This window comes from Rhinatrema bivittatum, chromosome 10 (genome assembly GCF_901001135.1).
Source record: "Rhinatrema bivittatum chromosome 10, aRhiBiv1.1, whole genome shotgun sequence".
NCBI lineage: Eukaryota > Metazoa > Chordata > Amphibia > Gymnophiona > Rhinatrematidae > Rhinatrema > Rhinatrema bivittatum.
The window spans coordinates 85292955-85315201 of NC_042624.1; the positions used below are offsets into that span (position 1 = coordinate 85292955).

General features: G+C 45.4%; 1 protein-coding gene across 1 annotated transcript in view; it reads left to right on the forward strand.

Moving 5' to 3' along the window:
* Positions 1-22247, forward strand: part of LOC115100413 (box C/D snoRNA protein 1-like) — a 48049-nt gene that overhangs the window by 10085 nt on the left and 15717 nt on the right. Inside the window, exons 4-5 of the mRNA XM_029618870.1 lie at positions 4225-4310; positions 7695-7798. Of these exons, the coding sequence (XP_029474730.1) occupies positions 4225-4310; positions 7695-7798 (190 nt within the window). The remainder of the gene's footprint in view (positions 1-4224; positions 4311-7694; positions 7799-22247) is intronic.

Genomic DNA, 22247 nt, shown 5'->3' on the forward strand with positions numbered 1-22247 from the left:
GTTATATATTAGATTATGGATAATGGTGGCCAGTCTATATCGAATTCTCCATGTCACTGTTAGCCACTGGAGAGAGAACAAACTGGTGTAATATGATTGCATATATTGGAAGCGGTCGAAAGCTGTGCTGCTGCATTTTGCATAATCTGCAAGGCGTGAAGAATGTTTTGTGGTAGACCAATGAAAAGTGAGTCACAGTAATCTATTGATGGGGGGAAAAAATGAAGGATTGGAGAAAAGTTCTGAAATCATTCTGATCTAAATACGGTTCAATGTGTCATAGCATCTTTAATTTCAGAAACCAGGTTTTTGTAATGTGTGAAATGTGGTTTCATGGACAGAGGTGAGTCAAATGTGACCCCTAGGGTTCTGTACCTTCTTAGATATATGGAGAATTTGATTATTGTAACAGTCTGGGATCTCATATTTAATGCAATGACTTAGAACGAGAACTTCAGGTTTTTGGTTTTTTTTTAAGGTTTAGTGCTAGCCGGTTATGGGAGAACAAACTTTTTATGATTGAAAGGCAAAATATAGCAAAGTCAGCAGTAGCAGTTAATGAAGTTTTCAAGGGAAAAAAGATCTGAATGTAGTCTGTGTAGATTTTGAAAATGAGGCCAAGAGTTGAAAGGTGAGGTCAGGGAGGAGCTGTGGCGAGACCAGAACCTTGTGGTACACCCATAACAATGGTGTGCCAAGAAGAGGAAGAGTCCATCTGCACTTGGTAAGACCATTCAGAAAGATAAGAGGAAAACAAAGAGTGTTAATCCTGTTTCTTAAATAAGCAGTTCAGGCAGTCTTTTAAATTTAAGCAAAACGCTTTATTAGTGAGAGATGTAAGAAAGCAATACAGAATGTTATATAAAACTAAATAAAATCAATCAGGCAAATAAAGTATAAGATAAGATTCTGTAGGGACTAATATCCAATCTGCTATGCTGTCCAGCCAAAAAGTTAGCAGAAGTGAATACCAGACACTGATCATTTGCTCTAGTCACACCTTTATACCTTTTCTTATCTTGAACACACCAGCATTTCTTGTTTGACTATATAGGGTATTTCCTCTGCCTTTCTTTGTATATTACTTTCTTGTATCCTGAGTACACATCCATCACAGTGCTTGATATCTATGTGTTACTTGGCATATGCATATCTTAACGAAGGAAGTCTCCTGATTGTTCAGAGTCTGAGGTTCAATACACAACCCGTCGGCATTTCCTCATTAGGAACAGAGAAACAATACACAACTTATTATTCCTCAAGAGCACCGGTCAAGATATTCCGGCATCATTCAAACGGGTTAGGAGGATGCTATGGTTTATTGTATTGAATGCTGAATTTACGTCTAGTAGAATTAACATATAACAAGTACCCATGTCAGATCCTCTGAGCATGATTTAAGTGCTGTATAAGAGAAGGATTTCTGTATTGTGATAACGGTGGAAATCAAATTGATATTGATCAATGACTGAATTTTTGTCACATTCTGTTAACTGAACTAGAACACATGATTCCGTTACTTTTGTAAGGAAAAAAGTGAAGATTTTGGACGAAAATTAGCTGGATCATTGAAATTGGAGACGTTTTTGCTTGGGTAAAGGATGAACAATTGCTTTTTTCCTGTCGTGTAGCCAGATGGACTCAGAACAAATGGGTATAGTATGCTCGTGCTAGCAGTTGGAGACGGATCTGACGTCAGTGCGGGTGTATATATACCCCCACAGGAAGCGTAGCAACTTAGTAATTTCCGTCTCCAAAGCAGTTTGGAGAGCCTGCACGCTCGCTGAGCGTGTTTCCAAATCTACTTTCTACGCGGACATGAGAAGACTACTAGCAGGGGAGCCCCTTCCCCTGCCTCCTCTTCGGGACCTTCTACGTCAAGGTCCCATACTCCACGAGGATCAGACTCAATTCTCTCTTACGGTCTGGCCATTGAGAGGGCTAGACTGAAGAAAAGAGGTTACTCGGAGCCCGTGATAGATACACTTCTCCGAGCACGCAAGTTTTCCACTTCCCTCACCTACGTAAGGATCTGGAGAATATTTGAAGCATGGTACGACACTCATGGCACCAATCCACATGCGACCACAATCCCTATTGTTCTGGATTTCCTGCAAGATGGGCTTCAGAAGGGTCTCTCCCTAAGCTCCATCAAAGTCCAGGTGGCTGCACTGTCTTGCTATGGTCCCAGGAGGGATGGCAAGACCATTGCCACGCATCCAGATGTGTCTCGCTTCCTGAAAGGAGTTAAGCACATTCGTCCGCCAGTGAAGTGGCCAGTGCCTTTGTGGAACCTCAACCTTGTTTTGGATTTCCTCGCAGGATCCACCTTCAGACCCCTTCGGGGCATGTCTCTGCGTTCTCTAACCTTGAAGATGGTGTTCCTATTGGCGGTGTGTTCCACACACCGCGTCTCAGAGCTACAAGCGCTGTCCTGTCGTGATCCCTTTCTCAGAATCACTCCAGAGGCTATCCATCTTCGCACGGTTCCCTCCTTTCTACCTAAAGTGGTCTCACAGTTTCACCTTAACCAAACTATATCCTTGCCTACCACGGCGGGTTTGAAGAAATCTGAAGAAGGGCGTTTGCTACGCCATCTCGACATCGGCAGAATGCTGCCCAGATATCTGGAAATGACACAAGAAGTACGAAAGACGGACCATTTGTTCGTCCTGCACAGTGGGAAACGACAAGGGGAAGCGGCCTCTCGGCCCACCATAGCCCGCTGGATTAAAGAAGTCATCAGAGCAGCTTACGTGGAGGCTGGGAAGTCTCCACCTCTACAAGTCAAGGCTCATTCTACCAGAGCACAAGCGGCATCTTGGGCAGAATCCAGGATGCTGTCGCCTGCAGAAATCTGTAAAGCGGTGACGTGGTCCTCCCTCCATACCTTCTCCAGGTTCTACCATCTGGATGTCCAGGCCAGGGAGGACACAGCATTTGCGAGGGCGGTCCTACAGGGTCCTCAGGCAGCCTCCCGCCCAGGCTGGGAGTAAAGCTTTTGTACATCCCATTTGTTCTGAGTCCATCTGGCTACATGATAGGAAATGTTGAGATTACTTACCTGATAATCTCGTTTTCCTTAGTGTAGACAGATGGACTCAGCATCCCGCCCAGCTGCCTGTGTACATGGGTTTCACCGATTCAAGGTAAGCCATGTCATCTGTTTCCATAAGAGCGTACACTCTACCAGGTGTCAACGCCTTCCGGTTGGGAATGCTGGCGGTCTCCAGCTACTATCAATCGGTCAGGGGAATCCTGTTTCACTTTTCACTGAGCGTCAGTACACACACATCCATAACAGCTTTTGCAAGGAAGATTACTAAGTTGCTACGCTTCCTGTGGGGGTATATATACACCCGTGCTGACGTCAGATCCGTCTCCAACTGCTAGCACGAGCATACTATACCCATTTGTTCCGAGTCCATCTGTCTACACTAAGGAAAACGAGATTATCAGGTAAGTAATCTCAACATTTTTTAAGATGTGAAGGCATGTAACCTGAAAATAGAGAACGGTTAATGATTTGTGTTTTTGAATCCAAAATTATGTGACTGGAAAATTTTAGTAGTGCTGTTGAACAAGGGTTTAATGGTGAAGATGATGAGTTAAGCATGTTAATGGTTTGTAATACCTCGGTAGTGGTTACTGGTTCAGATTTGGTTCAGAGACTGGGTTTGTTTGTAAGGGGTGTATATGCTGGGAAAAGTAGCGCCAATGTTGGCTATCTTGTCTGAGAGAAATGAAGCAAAAATTTTGCATGAATTCTGGGCAGTCCTGGGAATATGGTTAGGTCAGGGGTACTGACTTAGCGGTCTATTGCCAATCTTCAGCCCTAGTCGGGTAGGCTAGGCAGCTCTGACTGGCTTTAAATCTAGCTAGCTAGAGTTAGGTGACTTTTCAGCTACAGCTTAGCTGCCTATGTTTAAAATGAGCATGCTGTTAAAAAGATCCCCCATACTGAATTGTAGTTCATTTCCTTTGTGCCGTTTATGACTTTCTGTTTATTTTACATGTATCCTCTCCTTCGCAGTCATATTTGAAGAGTCCTGATATTTTGAGTTCACTTGCTGGTACAATTGCCCTTTCATGATCTTGCTCATATGTTTCCCTTCATTGTGCCCTTTTAAGACTAGAACCGTCCCCAGTTTTCACATGGCGCAAGTAAACGAAATAAGAGACACTTTTTTTTTTTTTTTTTCCTTTCCTTTCTTCAAAACTCAGACTATCGTTTTCTGGAAGATGTGGGAAGATCTTCTGATTGCGCTGCCAGAGATGTTTTGCTGCACAGACCAACGAGTTGTAGATTTGTAAGTAGACCAATGCAGATAAAGATTCAGAGGCAAGAGATGCCAACATTTTCGGGGACTGGGTGAGGATATTCTGACATCTCTTTGGGAGGTGCTGTCCCTTTCAAGTCTGAATGAGCCAGCCAGACTGACCCTGACAGTCACTCTCTCCCCTAAAGACTTTTCTGGGAAAAGTGCCCCCATGCCTGCTTCTGTTGTGCAAGTCATTTTTGCCAGAAAAAGAGCAGAGAAGGCAAGAGCTTCAAAGAAACCACTAAAGCCGGGGTCCTGTAAATGGGCTTTTTAAAGCAGCAGTGCTGTGATCAGCCTCATGGCCTGGCTGGAGTAGAGTTCAAGCCTTTAGCCCGATTGGGGCTTGGGCACATTTTGAAGCAGATCTGCTTTGAGATCCAGGAAAGGGGAGGGATACAGTAAATGGAGCTGTTTGACCCATGCCATTTTTTTTTGTACTGCAGAATCACCACAATCCACCCTCACGGGTGTGAACAATCAAAACCTACAGAAAAGAAACGTGAAATGCAATCCTTATATTAATTCTAAGGGGCGCACATCAAAAATGAATAAGTAAAACACTTCCTCCAGTTTTAATCATAGGTCACAAGATAATGAGTCCTGTTAGTAATTTTGTTAATGTATCATATGCAATAAATCAGCCTCTTAAAGAATCACAGACTCGTTAAGTCACTTTAGATTCTGTTACTAAGCTTATCCAACAAAGTTTTAAAGAGTTCAAAATAATGCTTTACCCAAGGCAAGTCTTGCCTCACAAATCTGCTTCACTTTTTTGAAGGAGTTTATAAACATGTAGATAAAGGTGAACCGGTAGATGTGGTATACTTGGATTTTCAGAAGGCATTTGACAAAGTTCCTCATGAGAGGCTTCTAGGAAAAGTAAAAAGTCATGGGATAGGTGGCGATGTCCTTTCGTGGATTACAAACTGGTTAAAAGACAGGAAACAGAGAGTAGGATTAAATGGACAATTTTCTCAGTGGAAGGGAGTGGGCAGTGGAGTGCCTCAGGGATCTGTATTGGGACCCTTACTTTTCAATATATTTATAAATGATCTGGAAAGAAATACGACGAGTGAGATAATCAAATTTGCAGATGATACAAAATTGTTCAGAGTAGTTAAATCACAAGCAGATTGTGATAAATTGCAGGAAGACCTTGTGAGACTGGAAAATTGGGCATCGAAATGGCAGATGAAATTTAATGTGGATAAGTGCAAGGTGGTGCATATAGGGAAAAATAACCCATGCTATAGTTACATAATGTTAGGTTCCATATTAGGTGCTACCACCCAAGAAAGAGATCTAGGCGTTATAGTGGATAACACATTGAAATCATCTGTTCAGTGTGCTGCGGCAGTCAAAAAAGCAAACAGAATGTTGGGAATTATTAGGAATGGAATGGTGAATAAAACTGAAAATGTCATAATGCCTCTGTATCGCTCCATGGTGAGACCGCACCTTGAATACTGTGTACAATTCTGGTCGCCGCATCTCAAAAAAGATATAAATGCGATGGAGAAGGTACAGAGAAGGGCTACCAAAATGATAAGGGGAATGGAACAGCTCCCCTATGAGGAAAGACTAAAGAGGTTAGAACTTTTCAGCTTGGAGAAGAGACGGCTGAGGGGGGATATGATAGAGGTGTTTAAAATCATGAGAGGTCTAGAACGGGTAGATGTGAATCGGTTATTTACTCTTTCGGATAATAGAAAGACTAGGGGGCACTCCATGAAGTTAGCATGTGGCACATTAAAAACTAATCGGAGAAAGTTCTTTTTCACTCAATGCACAATTAAACTCTGGAGTTTGTTGCCAGAGGATGTGGTTAGTGCAGTTAGTATAGCTGTGTTTAAAAAAAAAAAAAGGATTGGATAAGTTCTTGGAGGAGAAGTCCATTACCTACTATTAATTAAGTTGACTTAGAAAATAGCCACTGCTTTTACTAGCAATGGTAACATGGAATAGACTGTTTTGGGGTACTTGCCAGGTTCTTATGGCCTGGATTGGCCACTGTTGGAAACAGGATGCTGGGCTTGATAGACCCTTGGTCTCACCCAGTATAGCATGTTCTTATGTTCAGATAGATATCTCCAAATAAATGTGGTGAGACCAGCGAATCCGTAGGATGATGATGAAGAAGCACTGGACTAATAGCAGGTTAGATGGGTCATTTATGTCTCTTCCCACTATTGTTTACTAAGTTACTGTGTTAACTGACACAGGCCATGCTTTGATCAAAACTCTGCCTCGAGTATTTGCGATATCTATCTAAATATTTCTTCAACAGTCATTTCCAGTTCATAACAACATCTTCAACTTTACAAAAATGGCACACCACCTCCTGATGATATTAAATGTCAGAGATCAGCAGCAGTCCTCGCTCACAAACTGTGCTGAGGCAGGTAATTAATTGATGAAGGAGCAGAGCAGCTGCCAGTTTCAGCGCAAGGGGCGGAGACTCTGATCTTCCATTGGCAGAAACCTGTTGCTGACAGCACAAATGGGAGGAGCCAATGCAAATTTCCAGTGATGTAATGAGCAGAGTATTTACAAGGAGGGTAGTTTTTCAAACAGCTCGTGTCATGCCAGAGCTTCTGCATACTTCCTACCTGCAGGCTTTAGCCTGAATTTTCAAAGCGGATTTATGTGCATAAGCTGAGAATTCGCAGGTGGCCCCGGTGCATGTACGGTCACCCATGCAGAAAGTTACACACCCCCCCCCCTGCAAGAACATTAATGCGTATACTGCAGACAAAGCCAGACGGCCAATCCAGTCTGCCCAGTTACTCTGTACGTTGTGCTGCCAGCCACAGCGTGCCGTTTGTAAGATATCATTCCTTATCAAAGGCAGGTTTTGGTTTGTTTTTTTGCCATCTTCCTCCTTTGTACTCCACCCTGTTGTGGAGGGGGAGCATTCATGGTCCCCTGTCTTATTCATCCCCAGCACCCCTCCCTTCCCATGTTGAGCTTTGTAGTAACCTATATTAGCCAGCAGTATGAGCATGGCTGTTGCCCAGACATCTGACCTCCTAAGTCTACTGCATTGCCTACCAGACAAACAGTTGCATGTTGAGCACCTGCGTTTCCACTAGGACTTGTGGCATCTTATAGCACTCGCTTTGCCATTCATCCTGGCAGCCCCAACTCTTGCTGATTTATATCATTTTCTTCACACCATTGAGTTTTGCGTTGTAGAAATCTGTGCAAGAGACTTTAACTAGTTATGGGAGATACCTTGATGTTATGCTTTTGTAAACTTGACAGCTCTGATTCCTAAACAACATTTTTTGGTTGATCCTGGTTTTAATTTTCGGCTCTTGCTAAATCACATTTTCTGTTTGCAAACTTGCTCTTTTGTGAATTATATTTTAGCTTAATTTCATGAAGAACAGGGCTCGGAAGCACCATATAGACCTGAAAATTTTACCTGTTGGATTCACGAAGAGACGACAGAATTCAACTTTTTTCAGTAAAAAGTAAGTTGAACATTTTGGCTGACATGTTTTGTTGGGATTTTTATTCTGACCACTCATTAGATAAATATTGTTGCTTTGATATTAGGGCCCTTTTTTGGTACAGTGCGAAAGAACAATTTAAACAGATTTTTAGACCACAGTTCCCTGTACATAACCCGGATCAGTCCAGACCGTGGGTTGAGCCTCCTGCCCAGCAGATCGAGACAGACCAAAACTGAAAGGGTATCCTATATCAGGACAGAGCCTACCCTGCAGCCCTTCAGTGTTTGTCTCCGGCAGATGCCGGCAGTTCACCCTGTGGTTCCCTGGCTTAATTCCTTAGCCTTTTACCCTGTTGGGTTTCTTTTCTTTTATTTCTGTCAGATCAAGCAAGTATTTTTATTCTCTTTAAACTAAAAAAAAAAAAAAAAGACAGTTTTGTCAGACTTTGAACAGGCTCTGTCTCTCTCAGGAGATAGCGCTGTCTCCTCGCTCTTGGGGGGGGGCCTAGGGGGGGTTTTAACCCCTTGTTTTATGCAGCCTAGGCTCCCTTCCTGGTGAACCTTCTGTTGGGTTGATACTGGTGGTCCAGTCCCTCCCCCTATTTAGCTACCATTTGCCTCACTATCTCTCGAGACGCTCATTCCCCTGCATTTTTAAAGTTTAAAAAAAAAAAGAGGCTTGTACTTCAGCTTAAGTGCTGACTGTTTTCACTGGCAGCTTTTGTTATTTAACTAGGGAGCGAGCAGTGTTCATTCACCTGCTCCTCAGCACCAGACAGCTCAGCTATTTTTAGCTCTCCTCGTGGCTTTTTTTCTCTGCAGTCATGCTGCGTTCTAATCGGTGCCTGGCCTGCAGGGAGCCTGCTTTTGCAGCTCTCCCGCGAAGGGCTTTGCTCGGGGTGCCTGCCGGATGGGGAGGGCCCCTCCCCGGCAGCGATCAAGCAGACTACCCAAGGGAGGTCCTCTCACCGCATGGCCAGGCTGTTCCCGAGGCGGGAACAGCAGCCATTTTGGGGATCTCTGCAGCTCCCAATTCAGAGCTGCAGGAGACAGAAAAGCCTGACTTTTAGTTTTCTCCACCCAATTTGAGCCTCGTGTGGGCTCAGGGCGAGGCCCCCTCCCCTCCGGAAAATCCAGGCCACATTTTTCTTCGGAATTTGTGCTATTAATGCACAAATCTTATTTGGCTAGTTTACAAGAAGAGCAGGAACCTCCTCCGGGTCCTCCCCCTGCTAAAATTCCACAGATGCCCTCTCTGCTCGCTCCTGCGGCACCGAATGCGCAGGGGTCCGTTCAGGTTCGAGTGGTACCTGGGGGTCCTCCACCCCCGGATCTTCTGGCTCCACCTGTGGCACCAGATCAGGATGTGGATTTGGCTGGTCCTGCCCCCCTTCTGGAGGGGGATGACCCCCGAGTGCTCCGCTTGTTTCAGAGGGAAGAGCTGTAGCCGCTTATTCCCTTCATACTTCAGGAGCTGGGAATTGAGATTCCTCTGGAGGATACGATCGCGGCCGTGATGCCGGCTCACGTGGACCCGGTCCTGGCGGGACTCAGGGCTCCTCCACGCACTTTCCCCTTCCATCCTATGCACAACCTGCTGCTCCTTCGGAAATGGAAAGCTCCCGAGACGGGCTTGCAAGTGGGGAGAGGTATGGACAAGCTCTATCCCCTCCCCGAGGATTGCCTGGAGATGCTTAAAATTCCCAAGGTGGATTCTTCTGTGTCTGCGGTCACCAAGCACACCACTATTTCTGTGGTGGGAGCCACTGCTTTGAAAGACGTGCAGGACCGCAAGCTCGAATTCTATCAAGCGTATCTGCGAAGTCTTGGCCTTAGGAGTTCGGGCAACGATATGCAGCAGTCTCATGCAGCGGGCAAGCCTTAGGTGGGTTCAACAATTGCTCAGCACCCAGGACCTCTCGTCTGCAGAGGCAGAGCAGGCTGAATGGTTGGAAGGCGCTGTGGTGTATGGGGTGGATGCTCTTTACGACTTACTTCACGTACAGGCCAAGGCGATGGTTTCAGCGGTGTTGGCCAGACATCTTCTTTGGCTGCGCAATTGGTCGGCGCATTCTTCCTTCAAGTCTCAGGCACACTTCCTTTCAAGGGTAAGCTACTTTTTGGCGAGGACCTGGAACAGCTTATTAAGGCCTTGGGGGAGAACAAGGTCCATAAGATGTTTTAGGACCGCCCCAAAACCCTCAAGGTCCTTTTTCCCTACCCGTTCCCGCTTCCGGGGTCAGCGAAGGTATAATAATCTAGTGCATGGTGCCTTCTCTAGAGGAAATTCCTCCAGGTCCCAGTCCTGGTCTCACTCCTTACGGGGCCGTCGTGCCTTCCGAGATGGTAATCCACAGCACTCCACCGCAAAGCCTGCCTCCCAATGAGATCTGGCTGGTCCATTCCTCCATTCCAAACTTAGGTGGTCGTCTCTCATTGTTCTTGGAGGAATGGGCCAAAATCACGTCGGACCAGTGGGTTCTCGAAATAATAGAGAAAGATTATACATTGGAGTTTGCTCGAGACCTGCTGGATCTGTACCTAGTCTCTCCTTGCGGCCAGCGAAAGCATTCTGCCGTATGTTAGACTCTTGCCAGGCTTCAGGAGCTGGGGGCCATAGACCCAGTCCCGGTGCCGGCCAGTATTCAATCTACTTTGTGGTGCCAAAAAAGGACAGTTCCTTCCATCCAATCTTGGACCTCAAAAGTCAACAGGGCCCTCAAGGTACCACACTTTCAAATGGAGACCCTGAGGGTGGTAATAGCAGCTGTTCTCTCCGACAAATATCTGACCTCTCTCGACTTGACGGAGGCTTACTTACACATACTTCTGATGCTCACATCGAATTGGTATCTCCGATTCAACATCCTAGGCCAGTATTTTCAGTTCCAGGCTCTGGCCTTCAGTCTAGCCACTGCGCCGCACACGTTTACAAAGGTCATGGTGGTGGTGGCGGCCGTTCTCCGGCGAGAAGGAGTCCTAGTCCATCCTTACCTGGACAATTGCCTCGTGCAGGCCAAGTCGGAGACCCTCTGCAGGCTGGCAGTCGACCGGGTCCTTGCTGTCCTCACCTCTCTCGGATGGATAGTCAGTTTTCCCAAGAGCAATCTGCAGCCAGCCCAGGTCTTGGAATTTCTGGGGGCACACTTCGATACCAGCGTGAGACTACCTTCAAGTGCTGGGAACCATGGCTTCCACTATAGACCTGGTCCCCTGGGCTTTTGCACATATGCGACTCTTACAGAAAGCTTTGCTATCCCGCTGGAAACCGGTGTCGGAACAATTTCAGACAATCCTCCCGCTCTCAGACTCTACCATTGCCGACATACTGTGGTGGCTATCGCTGACACACCTTCTGAGACTCCTCAGTGGATTGTAGTCACAACAGATGCCAGTCTCTCCAGGTGGGGAGCAGTCTGCCAGTCTCAAGCTACGCAGGGATACTGGTCCCCAGTCCAATCCCGCTGGTTCATCAGTCGCTTGGAGGCCCGGGTAGTCCGCCTGGCTCTCCAGTTTTTTTCTGCCTCTGATTCGCCGCAAGGCAGTGCAAGTACTCTCAGACAACTCCACCACTGTGGCTTATATCAATCGACAGAGGGGCGCCTGGTGTCCCTGGAAGCCAGCAAGCTCTTTGCCTGGGCAGAGCATCACTTGGAGCGCCTAGCAGCCTCCCATGTAGTGGGAAAGGAGAATGAACAAGCCGATTTCTTGAGTCGTCAATGTCTCAATCCAGGTGAATGGGAGTTATCAGACTGAGTAATGGATCTGATCGTCAACAGGTGGGGTCTGCCTCACCTGGACCTGATGACGACCTTGAGCAATGCCAAAGCTCCCAGGTTCTTCAGCCACTGGAGGGAGCACTGTTCGGAAGGAGTGGATGCTCTAGTCCTTCCCTGGCCCCACAACATCCTTCTATATGTGTTTCCTCCTTGGCCTCTAGTGGGAAAGATCCTCCAAAGAATAGAACTTCACAGGGGACCAGTCATCCTCGTGGCTCCCGAATGGCCCCGCAGACCATGGTTCGCGAATCTGGTAAACCTGGCGACGGACGGTCCTCTTCGCCTCTGTCATCTTCCTTGCCTGATCCGGCAGGGTCCCGTGTTTTTCGACCAGGCGGATCGCTTCTATCTAGCGGCCTGGCTTTTGAATGGCGAAAACAAAGAAAGAAGGGATATAAAGAGGAAGTTATATCCACTCTGCTTTGAGCCCATAAGCAGTCTACTTCACATGCTTATGTCCGAGTTTGGAAAGTTTTTGAAAATGTCTGCGTGGAATCGGGTGTCTCAGCTCGTTCACCTCCGGTTTCTATGATTCTTTCTTTCCTTCAGAAGGGTCTCTCCAAGGGTCTTTCCTTCAGCTTGTTGCGCGTCCAAGTGTCCGCTCTCTGCTCCCTCTTAGGCACCATTGAGAGTCACGTGGTAGCGTCTCACCCGGATGTTGTCAGTTTCCTCAAGGGCGCCAACCATTTGAAGCCGCCCGTCCAGGCCACTTGTCCTTCGTGGAGTCTTAATTTAGTCCTTCGGGCTCTTTGTGAAGCACCTTTCGAACCTCTCCGTCGGGCTACCCTCAAGGATTTGACGCTAAAGACCATCTTCCTGGTTTCTATCTGCTCCGCCAGAAGGGTGTCTGAGATTCAAGCGTTGTCCTGTGGGGAGCCTTTTCTGCGGTTTTCTGATTCAGGAGTTTCTCTCAAGACCATACCTTCTTTCTTGCCAAAGGTTGTTTCTTCCTTTCATGTCAATCAGTCGGTGGAGCTTCCCGCGTTCTCTCCTGAGAATATAGCGGGTCCAGTTGGGAGTGATCTTCACCTCCTTGATGTAAAAATGCGTTTTACTGCATTACCTTCAAGTTACCAATGACGTCTGGTGGGTCTCAGATCATCTTTTTGTTCTGTGGAGTGATCCAAATAGGGGCAACCAAGCTTCTTGGGTGGTTGAAGGAGGCGATTTCTTCGACCTATATCTGCCAAGGCCGGGCGGTTCCAAAGGACCTAAAGACTCATTCCTTGCGTTCTCAGGCTACTTCTTGGGCAGAGAGTCAATCTGTCTCTCTGCAGGAAATATGCAGGGCCGCTACGTGGAAATCCCTGCATAACTTTGCTCGACATTACCGCCTTGACGTACAGGCGCCAGTGTCTGGTTCCTTTGGTCGGCAGGTGCTTTGAGCGGGACTGTCTCAGTCCCACTCTTTGTAGGGAAGCTTTGGTACATCCCACGGTCTGGATTGATCCGGGTACGTACAGGGAAAAGAAAATTAGTTCTTACCTGTTAATTTTCATTCCTGTAGTACTACGGATCAGTCCAGACACCCTCCCCTGTATTTTCTGTCGTCCACTCGAAGCTCTTTTTGCAGGTTACTGGATGTTTTTCATCGGTGATAATCCTTCAAGGCACCGGAAGCATCTGTTATTGATGACCATGGATATGCAAGGGCGTTCATATAGAGTCCATTCAGTGTTGTTGCAATTGTTTAATTTTAGTGAGTTCTCTGGTTACTTGCTTGATCTCTTACTGTTGTCTTTATTCTTATCTGCTTTGACAATGGTTATACTGAAGAGCTACAGGATAAGCTCTGTCCTGATATAGGATACCCTTTCAGTTTTGGTCTGTCTCCATCTGCTGGACAGGAGGCTCAACCCACAGTCTGGACTGATCCGTAGTACTACAGGAACGAAAATTAACAGGTAAGAACTAATTTTCCTTTATCTTGCCAGAGTCGTGTGCTGATAGGAAACAAAAAGAAAAGTATTTTTGGGTTTTTTTCTAGTGCAGCACTAGTAACTGTGTGTGTGTCAGTGCTGAAGAAATGTGGAAGCTGAGGGCCATATTCAAGACATTTTTCTCCCTGCTGTATCTGTAGGAAAAAAATCTTTATTGAAGTGGGCTCTTAGTAGATTGTGATGCCTGTGTTTTTTGTTGGCCCTTGAGAAAAAAAAAAAAGTGTTGCACTACCCAGGGCCTTTCTTCAGATGAGAACTTTATTTAGCAATTTCAGAAACTCTCCTTATTTGTGAAAATCACTCTTACTATATTCTTATGGGTTTTTTTTTTAAATCGTTATAGCTCATTGTTCATTATTTATTGGCATGCAAGATGTATATAAATGAAAGCATTAAAGGCCAAATCTTAAATCTGCCACGTGCACAAATATCGTCATTTACACACGTCACTGGGCCCTGCACATGCACTTTCAAAAGGGCCAGGCCACGCACACAAATGACCATACATGTATGATTGCTGGGCCCTGATTGGGGGGAGGGGGGGAGAATGTGGTCTAGGCAGGATGGAAGCCAGCGTGCGCAAACTACTTCTGCTCCAGGGGAGCAGTAAGTAGTGAAACAAAAAAATTGTAAGTTTTAGGGACTGGTTAAGGGGGTGGGGAGAAGAGGGAGAGGGCTGGGGTCGGGAAGTTCCCTCCCAGTCCACTCCTTGGAGCGGACTGGGAAGGCCCAATTTCGTCACTGCACATACTTTTAAACAATTCGGCCCCCGTGCTCGTGCTGCCCGCACATAAGTGCAGGAGGTCGTTCAGCGGCGGTCCGGAACCCCCGCTGAACGACCTCCTGCAGTCGATCTCCTGCCGGCGCCATTTTCCATACGGAAAATGGCGCCGGCCATACCATTTTCCGTATGAAAACGATTCGCGGCAAGAAATCGCTCCCGGAACCCCGCTGGACTCCCAGGAAACTTTTGGCCAGCTTGGGGGGGCCTCCTGACCCCCACAAGACTTGCCAAAAGTCCAGTGGGGGTCCGGAACGACCTCCTCCGTCGAATCGTTTTTGTCTATGGCCGCCGCCATTTTGCGGTGGCCATTTTGAAAAATGGCGCCGGCTGAAGACAACACGATTCTATTGAGGGGGCCGTTCCGGACCGCCGCCGTTCTGGACCACCGCCGGATCCCCAGGTAATTTAAAGCATTGGGGGGGGGGTTCGGGAGGGTGGGGGATTTAATTTAAAGGGTCGGGGGTGGGTTTTAGGGGGTTTTAGTGTGCCGGTTTTCCTGCCCTCCCCCTTCCCCCGATTTACGATTTTTTAACGATAAATCGGGGGAATTGGTATTGTATCGTGGCCCTAACGATTTTTTGACGATTTAAAATATATCGGACGATATTTTAAATAGTCAAAAAACGATTCACATCCCTAATAAGAATTGCCATACTGGGTCAGCCCAAGGGTTCTTCAAACTCAGCATCCTGTGTCCAACCGTGGCCAATCTAAGTCATAAGCACCTAAATATTAAATAGATCTCGAGCTACTATTCCTTATTGATTAATAGTGGTTTATGGACTTCTCTAGGAACTTATCCAGCATTTTTTCAACCCATTTACACTAACTGCTGTAACTATATCCTTTGGCAATGAATTCCAGAGCTCAACTATGCATGCAGTGAGAAATAATTTTCTCAGATTTGTATTAAATGAGCTACTTGCTAAATTCAAGGAGTGCCCCCTAGTCTTTCTATTATCTGAGAGAGTAAATAACCAATTTACATTAATCCTCCTGTTGGCTAAGGGAAAATACTGGAATTGTTTTCTAAGTTTACCACTGGGTGTCACTCTTATTAATGAAGGACAAGTTCCTCCATGCAAACAGCCCTTTCAGCTGGAAAATCAACAGTGCCTTGTTTCTGCTGCAATTTTAGGTTCTTTGCTCTGTAAAACTTCAGATTCACGATCATTCCAAACCGCACTAATGAACAGAAATAAAAGGTTAAACAAACAAACAACAAATAATAGAAGGTGATATGAAGTACATTTCTTAAGCTAGCCGGTGGGCAGTATTTCCCTGCATGCAAGTGGACTAATAGGGTAGCCATGCCACTTTACTGCACTGATGCAAGGTTTGGTACCTTGTTGTTAATCACCCCTCTCCAACAAACAAGTACCCCCGCAGAGGACAGGAGTATTCTCTGTATACTTTCTGTACATCAGACTTTTTGTTCTGAATGATAGTTAAGGGGTTATAAAAATAGATTTTTTTTTAAATTAAATATGTATCAATTGTGCGGGTTTTTTTGTTTTTTTTTTCTTTTATCAAAAAACCATGATGGGGCATTGTTTGGTTGTTTTGATTGCATTGTTTTCCCATTGATTAAATGGTTGAATAAGATTTGTATTGAATGTAACATAAGCTTTGAGCTAGAGTGGCCAGTCTGATAGGCCAGATCAGCTCTCTTAGCATAGCCCTTCATCCTGACTTCCCTGCCCTCCGTTGGTGGGGGGAGTTGTGAAGCTCACGCTCCAGCGTGCATTGCAAACCCTGGGCCTCTGAGCAGAATGAAAGATTTGTCTGTCACCCACCCATGTGTAGGGAAGAGGCTCAAGCTCCTGAAAATTTTTTTTTATTTTTTTTTTAATGCTCAGAGCATTGCATTTACCCATCAGACTGTAATTTTCCATGTAGTTTAATTTCTTGGGAAAATTGAATCACAACATAATTTTCCTTTTTTATTAAAAAAAAAAAAAAAAATACACATGCATTGGGGACATATCAGATTGAGCGGAAGCATTTGCTTCTTGTTTTGAATGGAAGCGGACGCAGATGCCTGAATACACAATCTTTCTTTCAGTGAGCAAAAATAGTGCTTGCGGGGGAATCTCAGGTTGTCTGTTTTCTAGCTGCCCCCATGTCTGTTAGGCTGTGGGGATGACTGGCCCACTTGTTCTCTGCGTTGATATTTTTCTTCCATTTTGGCAGATTTAATGAATTATTATTAGCTGGAGGAAAAGGTCATACTGGGATGACTCACAATTGGTCTTTGGACTGTTTTTTTGAGCGAGGTGTTGTTTTTCCTATATTCGTGTGCATATTTCCATGGAAAATTACACTGCAGAAAGCCATCTGTGTCCACCTTCTTGATGTTACCCTGCTGCGATGGAAAATCTAAAGGAATACGTCAGCTTGAGAGAGAGCTTAAACCAATAAACGAGAGACTACCTGAAGGGAAAAAAAAAAAAAGCAAACGGCCAAATCTAGGCATTTTATGGATCGCAGAGCTTGTGCTCCGTTGCGCAGCAATCAGAAGGCAGAGCTACTAAGAGCAAGGCCTCCCGGATCCTGCCTGTGCCAAAGATTTGTGACTCGCCCACACGCAGGTTCATACACTAGGGGAGGAAAAACTACAATGTTTTTGGTGTAACTACAGAAAATTTAAGTTTGCATAGAAGTTGTGATGACTGTGACCGAACTCTGAAACTGTAAAAGTGTTTGAAAGATATGCTACTGCAGCTCTGACGCAGAACATCACGATGACAGATTGAAAAGAGCGTGTTGGAGCAGCACTTCGCTGTGTCTGCAAGGAAGAAATGCTGCCCTGCAGGTGAATATTGCACACATCAAAGAAGAACATAATATCTGTATATTTGAAAGTTATTTATATGGTAATTTCCTGCATGGTGGCTGCCAGGAACTTTGTGGGGCAGGTTTATCAAAATATTCCTTTTGTTTTTTGCTTCGGTTTTTTTCCCATGAAAAATACTTTTAAATCTGGCACAGTTTCCTTAAAGTGCTCCATTACCCTGCTGGGCTAGTTCCCAGAGCCTGGGTTTTGTGACAAGCCCCCGACAAGCAGGCCGATTCAGTAAAAGTCGCAGGCAAGCGCCTGATCTCCCAGTGCGCGCACAGGCCACTCTCCTGTGCACGCGATTCAGTATTTAAATGAGGGACCGCGGTAAAAAGACGCTAGGGACACTAGCGCATCCCTAGCGCCTTTTTTTTTTTTTGACATGAGCGGCGGCTGTCAGAGTTTGACAGCCAATGCTCAATTTTGCCGGTGTCTGTTCTCAAACCCGCTGACAGCCACGGGTTCGGAAACCAGACGCCGGCAAAATTTGAGCGTCTGGTTTTCGAGCCGCAGGCCAATTTTTTTTTTTTTTTTTAAATTTAACTTTTGGGACCTCTGACTTAATATCACCATGCTATTAAGTCGGAGGGTATACAGAAAAGCAGTTTTTACTGCTTTTCTGTGCACTTCCCCGTGCCGGCAGAAGTTAACGCCTACCTTTTGGGTAGGCGCTAATTTCTGAAAGTAAAATATGCAGCTTGGCTGCACATTTTACTTAGGGGTAGATTTTATAAAAGTACTCCCACGCGTACTTTTGTTCGCGTACCAGGCGCAAACAAGTACACCTGATTTTAATAGTTACATGCGTAGCCTTTAAAATCAAGGGTTGGTGCGCGCAAGGCTGTGCAAGATCAGCAGCCTGCGAGTGCAAGGCCTCGCAGCCTGCCTCCGTTCCCTCCGAGGCCGCTCCAAAATTGGAGCGGCCTCGGAGGGAACTTTTCTTCCACCCCCCAAGCCCTATCTAAACCCCCCCTACCTCTGTTGAAGCCCAAGGCAGGCGTAACTCGTGTGCGCCAGCCGCGCAATTCCCCGGCCCGGGAGCAGATTCGGAGACCTCAACGCCTGTGGCCCTGCCCCCGAATGAAGCGCTACTGCGACACGCGTCCCGGGGAACTTGGGGCAGGTTTTCGGAGCGCACTGTACTTTATCGGCCTGAAGGGAAGTAGAGATTAAAAGGCGGCCTTGAGGGTGGAATCGTGGCAATACTCAGACTTCCATGGAAAACAATTTTAAAGAAAAGATGCTTGTACCTTTTTGCAGATACACATGGAGGATAGCTGTTCGGCCTAGCTGAATGCTGGTGCGTGCCAATACCATTCTCAGTTGAGTGAAATAGCAAATTTAATCCATTTTAAATTTCTCCCAGCTATGGCTTTTTTCCTAGGAAGCTATGTTTTTAGTAACATTCAGTATGGTATGTGCAGTTGAGATTTACTTTGCAGACTTCTTGGATTGCATTCTTTAAAAAAAAAAAAAAAAAAAAGTCCAGTCTAGTTGTGCAAATACCATTTTTATTGAATCATTTGTAAAAAAAAAAAAAAAAAACTTCTGAATGATTTTTTTTTTTTTTTTTTTTTATCCTTTGGACCAGGGAGAGGAAGAGGAGTGACCGGAGCCTGGCAGAGCTGATTCTGCTTTCTCCCAACCCTCTCCCGGCTCACTATTCTGTCTCACCAGCTGAGTGGCGAGAGCCATTGTCAGCAGTATGGGCATGCACTCCCGTCTCTGCAGCTCCTTCAGCACAGGTTGGGACTGAGAGTGGTCAGGGCTGTGCCAAGGAGTGAGGGAATGAAGCAGGGTAGGCAGGGTGGGAGAAGCAGGCTCTCTGCAGCAGTTGCAGCCATTCCCTCTCCACCTCTTTTCCTTGCCTTTCTATTCTCATAGCTGTTGGAGGCAAGGGGAAGAAACTGACAGAGGGAGACACCACAAGGAGAGAGTTGTCATGAGCAGGAGCTGTGGAAGAGAACTGAACAGGTCATGGAAAATAGAAAAAAGAGGGAGGAGCTAATCCTAGGGGGGGGGTCCATCCTCCCCCCAATTGTCCTTCCTTCCTCTCCTGTGAGAGGAAGGAAGGACAATTGTTCTTGGTGAGGAGGGCATACAAATTGATTTTTCTCCAGGTCCCACACCTCTCAAATCAGCTTTTGGGGAAGAAAGGAGAGGCAACAAGAATGCTGTGCAGAGAGAGAGATGGCAAATGGTTGAGGAGGGAAGAAGGGGAAATAAGGGGAAAGAGTAGAGACGGGGATAAGATTGCAGAAGAATAATATAGAAACTAAGGCCTAGATTTATCAAAAAGCAGTAAATATCGCATGTGATATAAAAAAGGGGTGATAAAATACTTTCTGACCTGGCACCCAATCAAATTAAATATCCAATTACTCTTGAAGTGAGACACCTAGGCATAACCGTACACAATGAACTACATTTTAAAAAATTTATAATCTCCACAATAAGGCTGCTATAACAAACTACGTATTAAAGAAATGAAGGCCCCTCCTACATCACTGTGACTTCAGAACAGTTCTGCAGGCACTGATCCTCTCGAAAGTTGATTTACTGTAACTCCTTACTATTAGGACTCCCAGCTTCAACTATCAGACCCCTGCAACTCTTACAAAACATCACTGCCAGAGTCCTCACAAATACCCGAAGAAATGAGCATATCACACCGATCCTAAAAGACCTCCACTGGCTCCCAATTACTTCTAGAATTCTCTTAAAGAGTCTAACACTAATCCACAAAACCCTACATAATCAAAATGTTCATTGGCTTGATGCCTCCTTTCGCTTCCAGACCCCTCAAAAAAACCACCAGATCCGCTAACACTGGAACCCTACCTACACCCTCGCCCAAATTTACACACCTACTCTCCACCCATGAACGATCACTATGCCTTGCTGGCCCATCCATCTGGAACGCAATGCCCCTAGAATTAACACTCAAGCCCTCCTCACACACTTTAAAAAAAAAAAAAAATTAAAAACCTGGCTTATTCCATCAAGCTTACTTACCCCTAACACGCCCTCCTCTACCACTCCTTCAAACATGAGCCACGTTATTATCGCCATTTACTCAATTCTCCTACATATCAATGTTTTCTTATAAGTTTTATATTTATATAAATTTATACTAATAATTCATTTCTCCTTATGTATTCCCTTTATATCCTTTTCCCCCCCTTTATCTCAACTGTTTGTTGTAACCTTGAGATGTTTGAATTTTTGAGATGTAGCTTCTATTTTCTAATACCATTTTGTTTATATTTAGTTCTCTGTAAACCGATGTGATGTGCAAACTTACATCGGTAAAAAAAGCATTAAATAAAAACATTAAAATTTTTGCATGCAAAAACACCAAAACGCGATTTGATAAATGACCGTGTAAGTTTGTAAAGGGATAGAAAAAAAGTACATAACAGGTACAGAGGAAATAGTGAAAAACAGTAAAAGAGAAGAGGAAAAGCTTGAGAGAGAGTAAAAGCATAATACAGGAAAATGTTTCGATTTTCTTATTTTAAAATGCTGACAATTTTGACTCTCAGTTACACAACCTTCTTGGGTAGCAGTGGGAGCTGCACAACAATTTTGACAGAAAATATCCCTGCCCTGCATACCCTGTAGTCTGTCAGGTGGCACTAAACAGATTTGACTCTTTTTTTTTTTTTTTTTTTTTTTTTTTTTTTTTTTTTGGGGGGGGGGGGGGAAACAGGTCAAAACCTTGTTCATGTGAAGCAGCCATTATGAATTGGCCCTGCTGGAAGCTTGCACAGTCATTGCTGTGCCTCTGCCAAGTCTCGTAACTTAAAGTAAACTTTCCATGGCTCAATCCACAATGGCTCATGTAAGCAGTGAATGTTGTTTGCCTTCCCGAACAGACTGGGGTAAAACTACTCTTTCTGGATAGAGTTAATCTTGATTAGCTGATGGGAGGTTTATATTTTTTTGTTTTATTGGTTTAAAGACTTATTGGTACTACGCTGCACACTGGGCCAATCCTTATTGGTAGCAGACTCTGAACCTTTTTTTTTTTTTTTTTTTTGCACATGGGCCTAATTTATGAAAATATTTTTCCCCATAGGCACAAACTGGGAGAAAATCCTTTCTAAATTAAGCTGCTTCTTTTAAAGTCTTTTGTTACTCTCACGTGCGCTTTCTCTCATACCAATTGACGCAGGAGCCTTCTGCCATTTCGTTTGGATGTAAGGTCCACATTTAGTAGGCTGGCGAACAGCAAGTTACCCAGTTAAACTGAAGCAGGTAATTGCAGCTAATATATCCAACAGGACAAGTCTACCACTGACTATGCTGGGATAAAATTCCCCAGATAGTCATCCTGGTAACTTTGCCACTCACCGGCTTAGTCAGAGCTCTAGAGACATTATTCCAGTTTGTCAGCATCCCAGAGAACTTGACTCCATGATTCAGTGCCAACAAAGCTCTGGTTTACAATCGCTGTTCCAGAGAGACTCTGGTCTAGGACCACTGCTCCAGAGAGATACCAGTTCGGCACCTCTGTACCCAACATAGACTGTAATCCAAAAAAACATAGTATCTACTGACCACAGCCCCCATGGTAAATGGGACATAGGAGGAGGGGATCTTGAAGGGGGGTACTGACACGGTTTTGTGTGCTATGCAGCCTCGCCGTGCTCTAATATTGTCTGCTATGACACTTCCCCACCACCAGAGGCTTCGCTCACAGTTTTGCCAGCCACATCCTCATTGGTCACACCACACCTGAGCTTCAGTCTTATTTAACCCAACCTGCTCACTGCTTCGGTGCCTCTTCATCAAGTCTTCTTGGCTTCCTGTCTTGCCTTGTGGCCTTTCCTGGCCTCTTGCCTTACCTTATGGCCTCCAGGCCTGCTAGGTTCTCCTAGCCAATCTTGTGCCCTGTTGGGCTTCCCTGTTTTTTGTTGCCTGTCCTTGGCTAGTCCAGTCCTGTCCTTGTCCCATCTTGTCTTGGTTCCTGTCTTTGCCATGTATCCTGTGTCCAGCTCAGCCTGCACCATGATGTACATCCGTAGACGAGCATTACTGGCTCCCAGAACCAGGGCTCAACCTGTGGGGGAGAGGGTTTGGATGGGCTGCTCTAGTCCGGTCCTGCAGCCCTGTACTGCCAC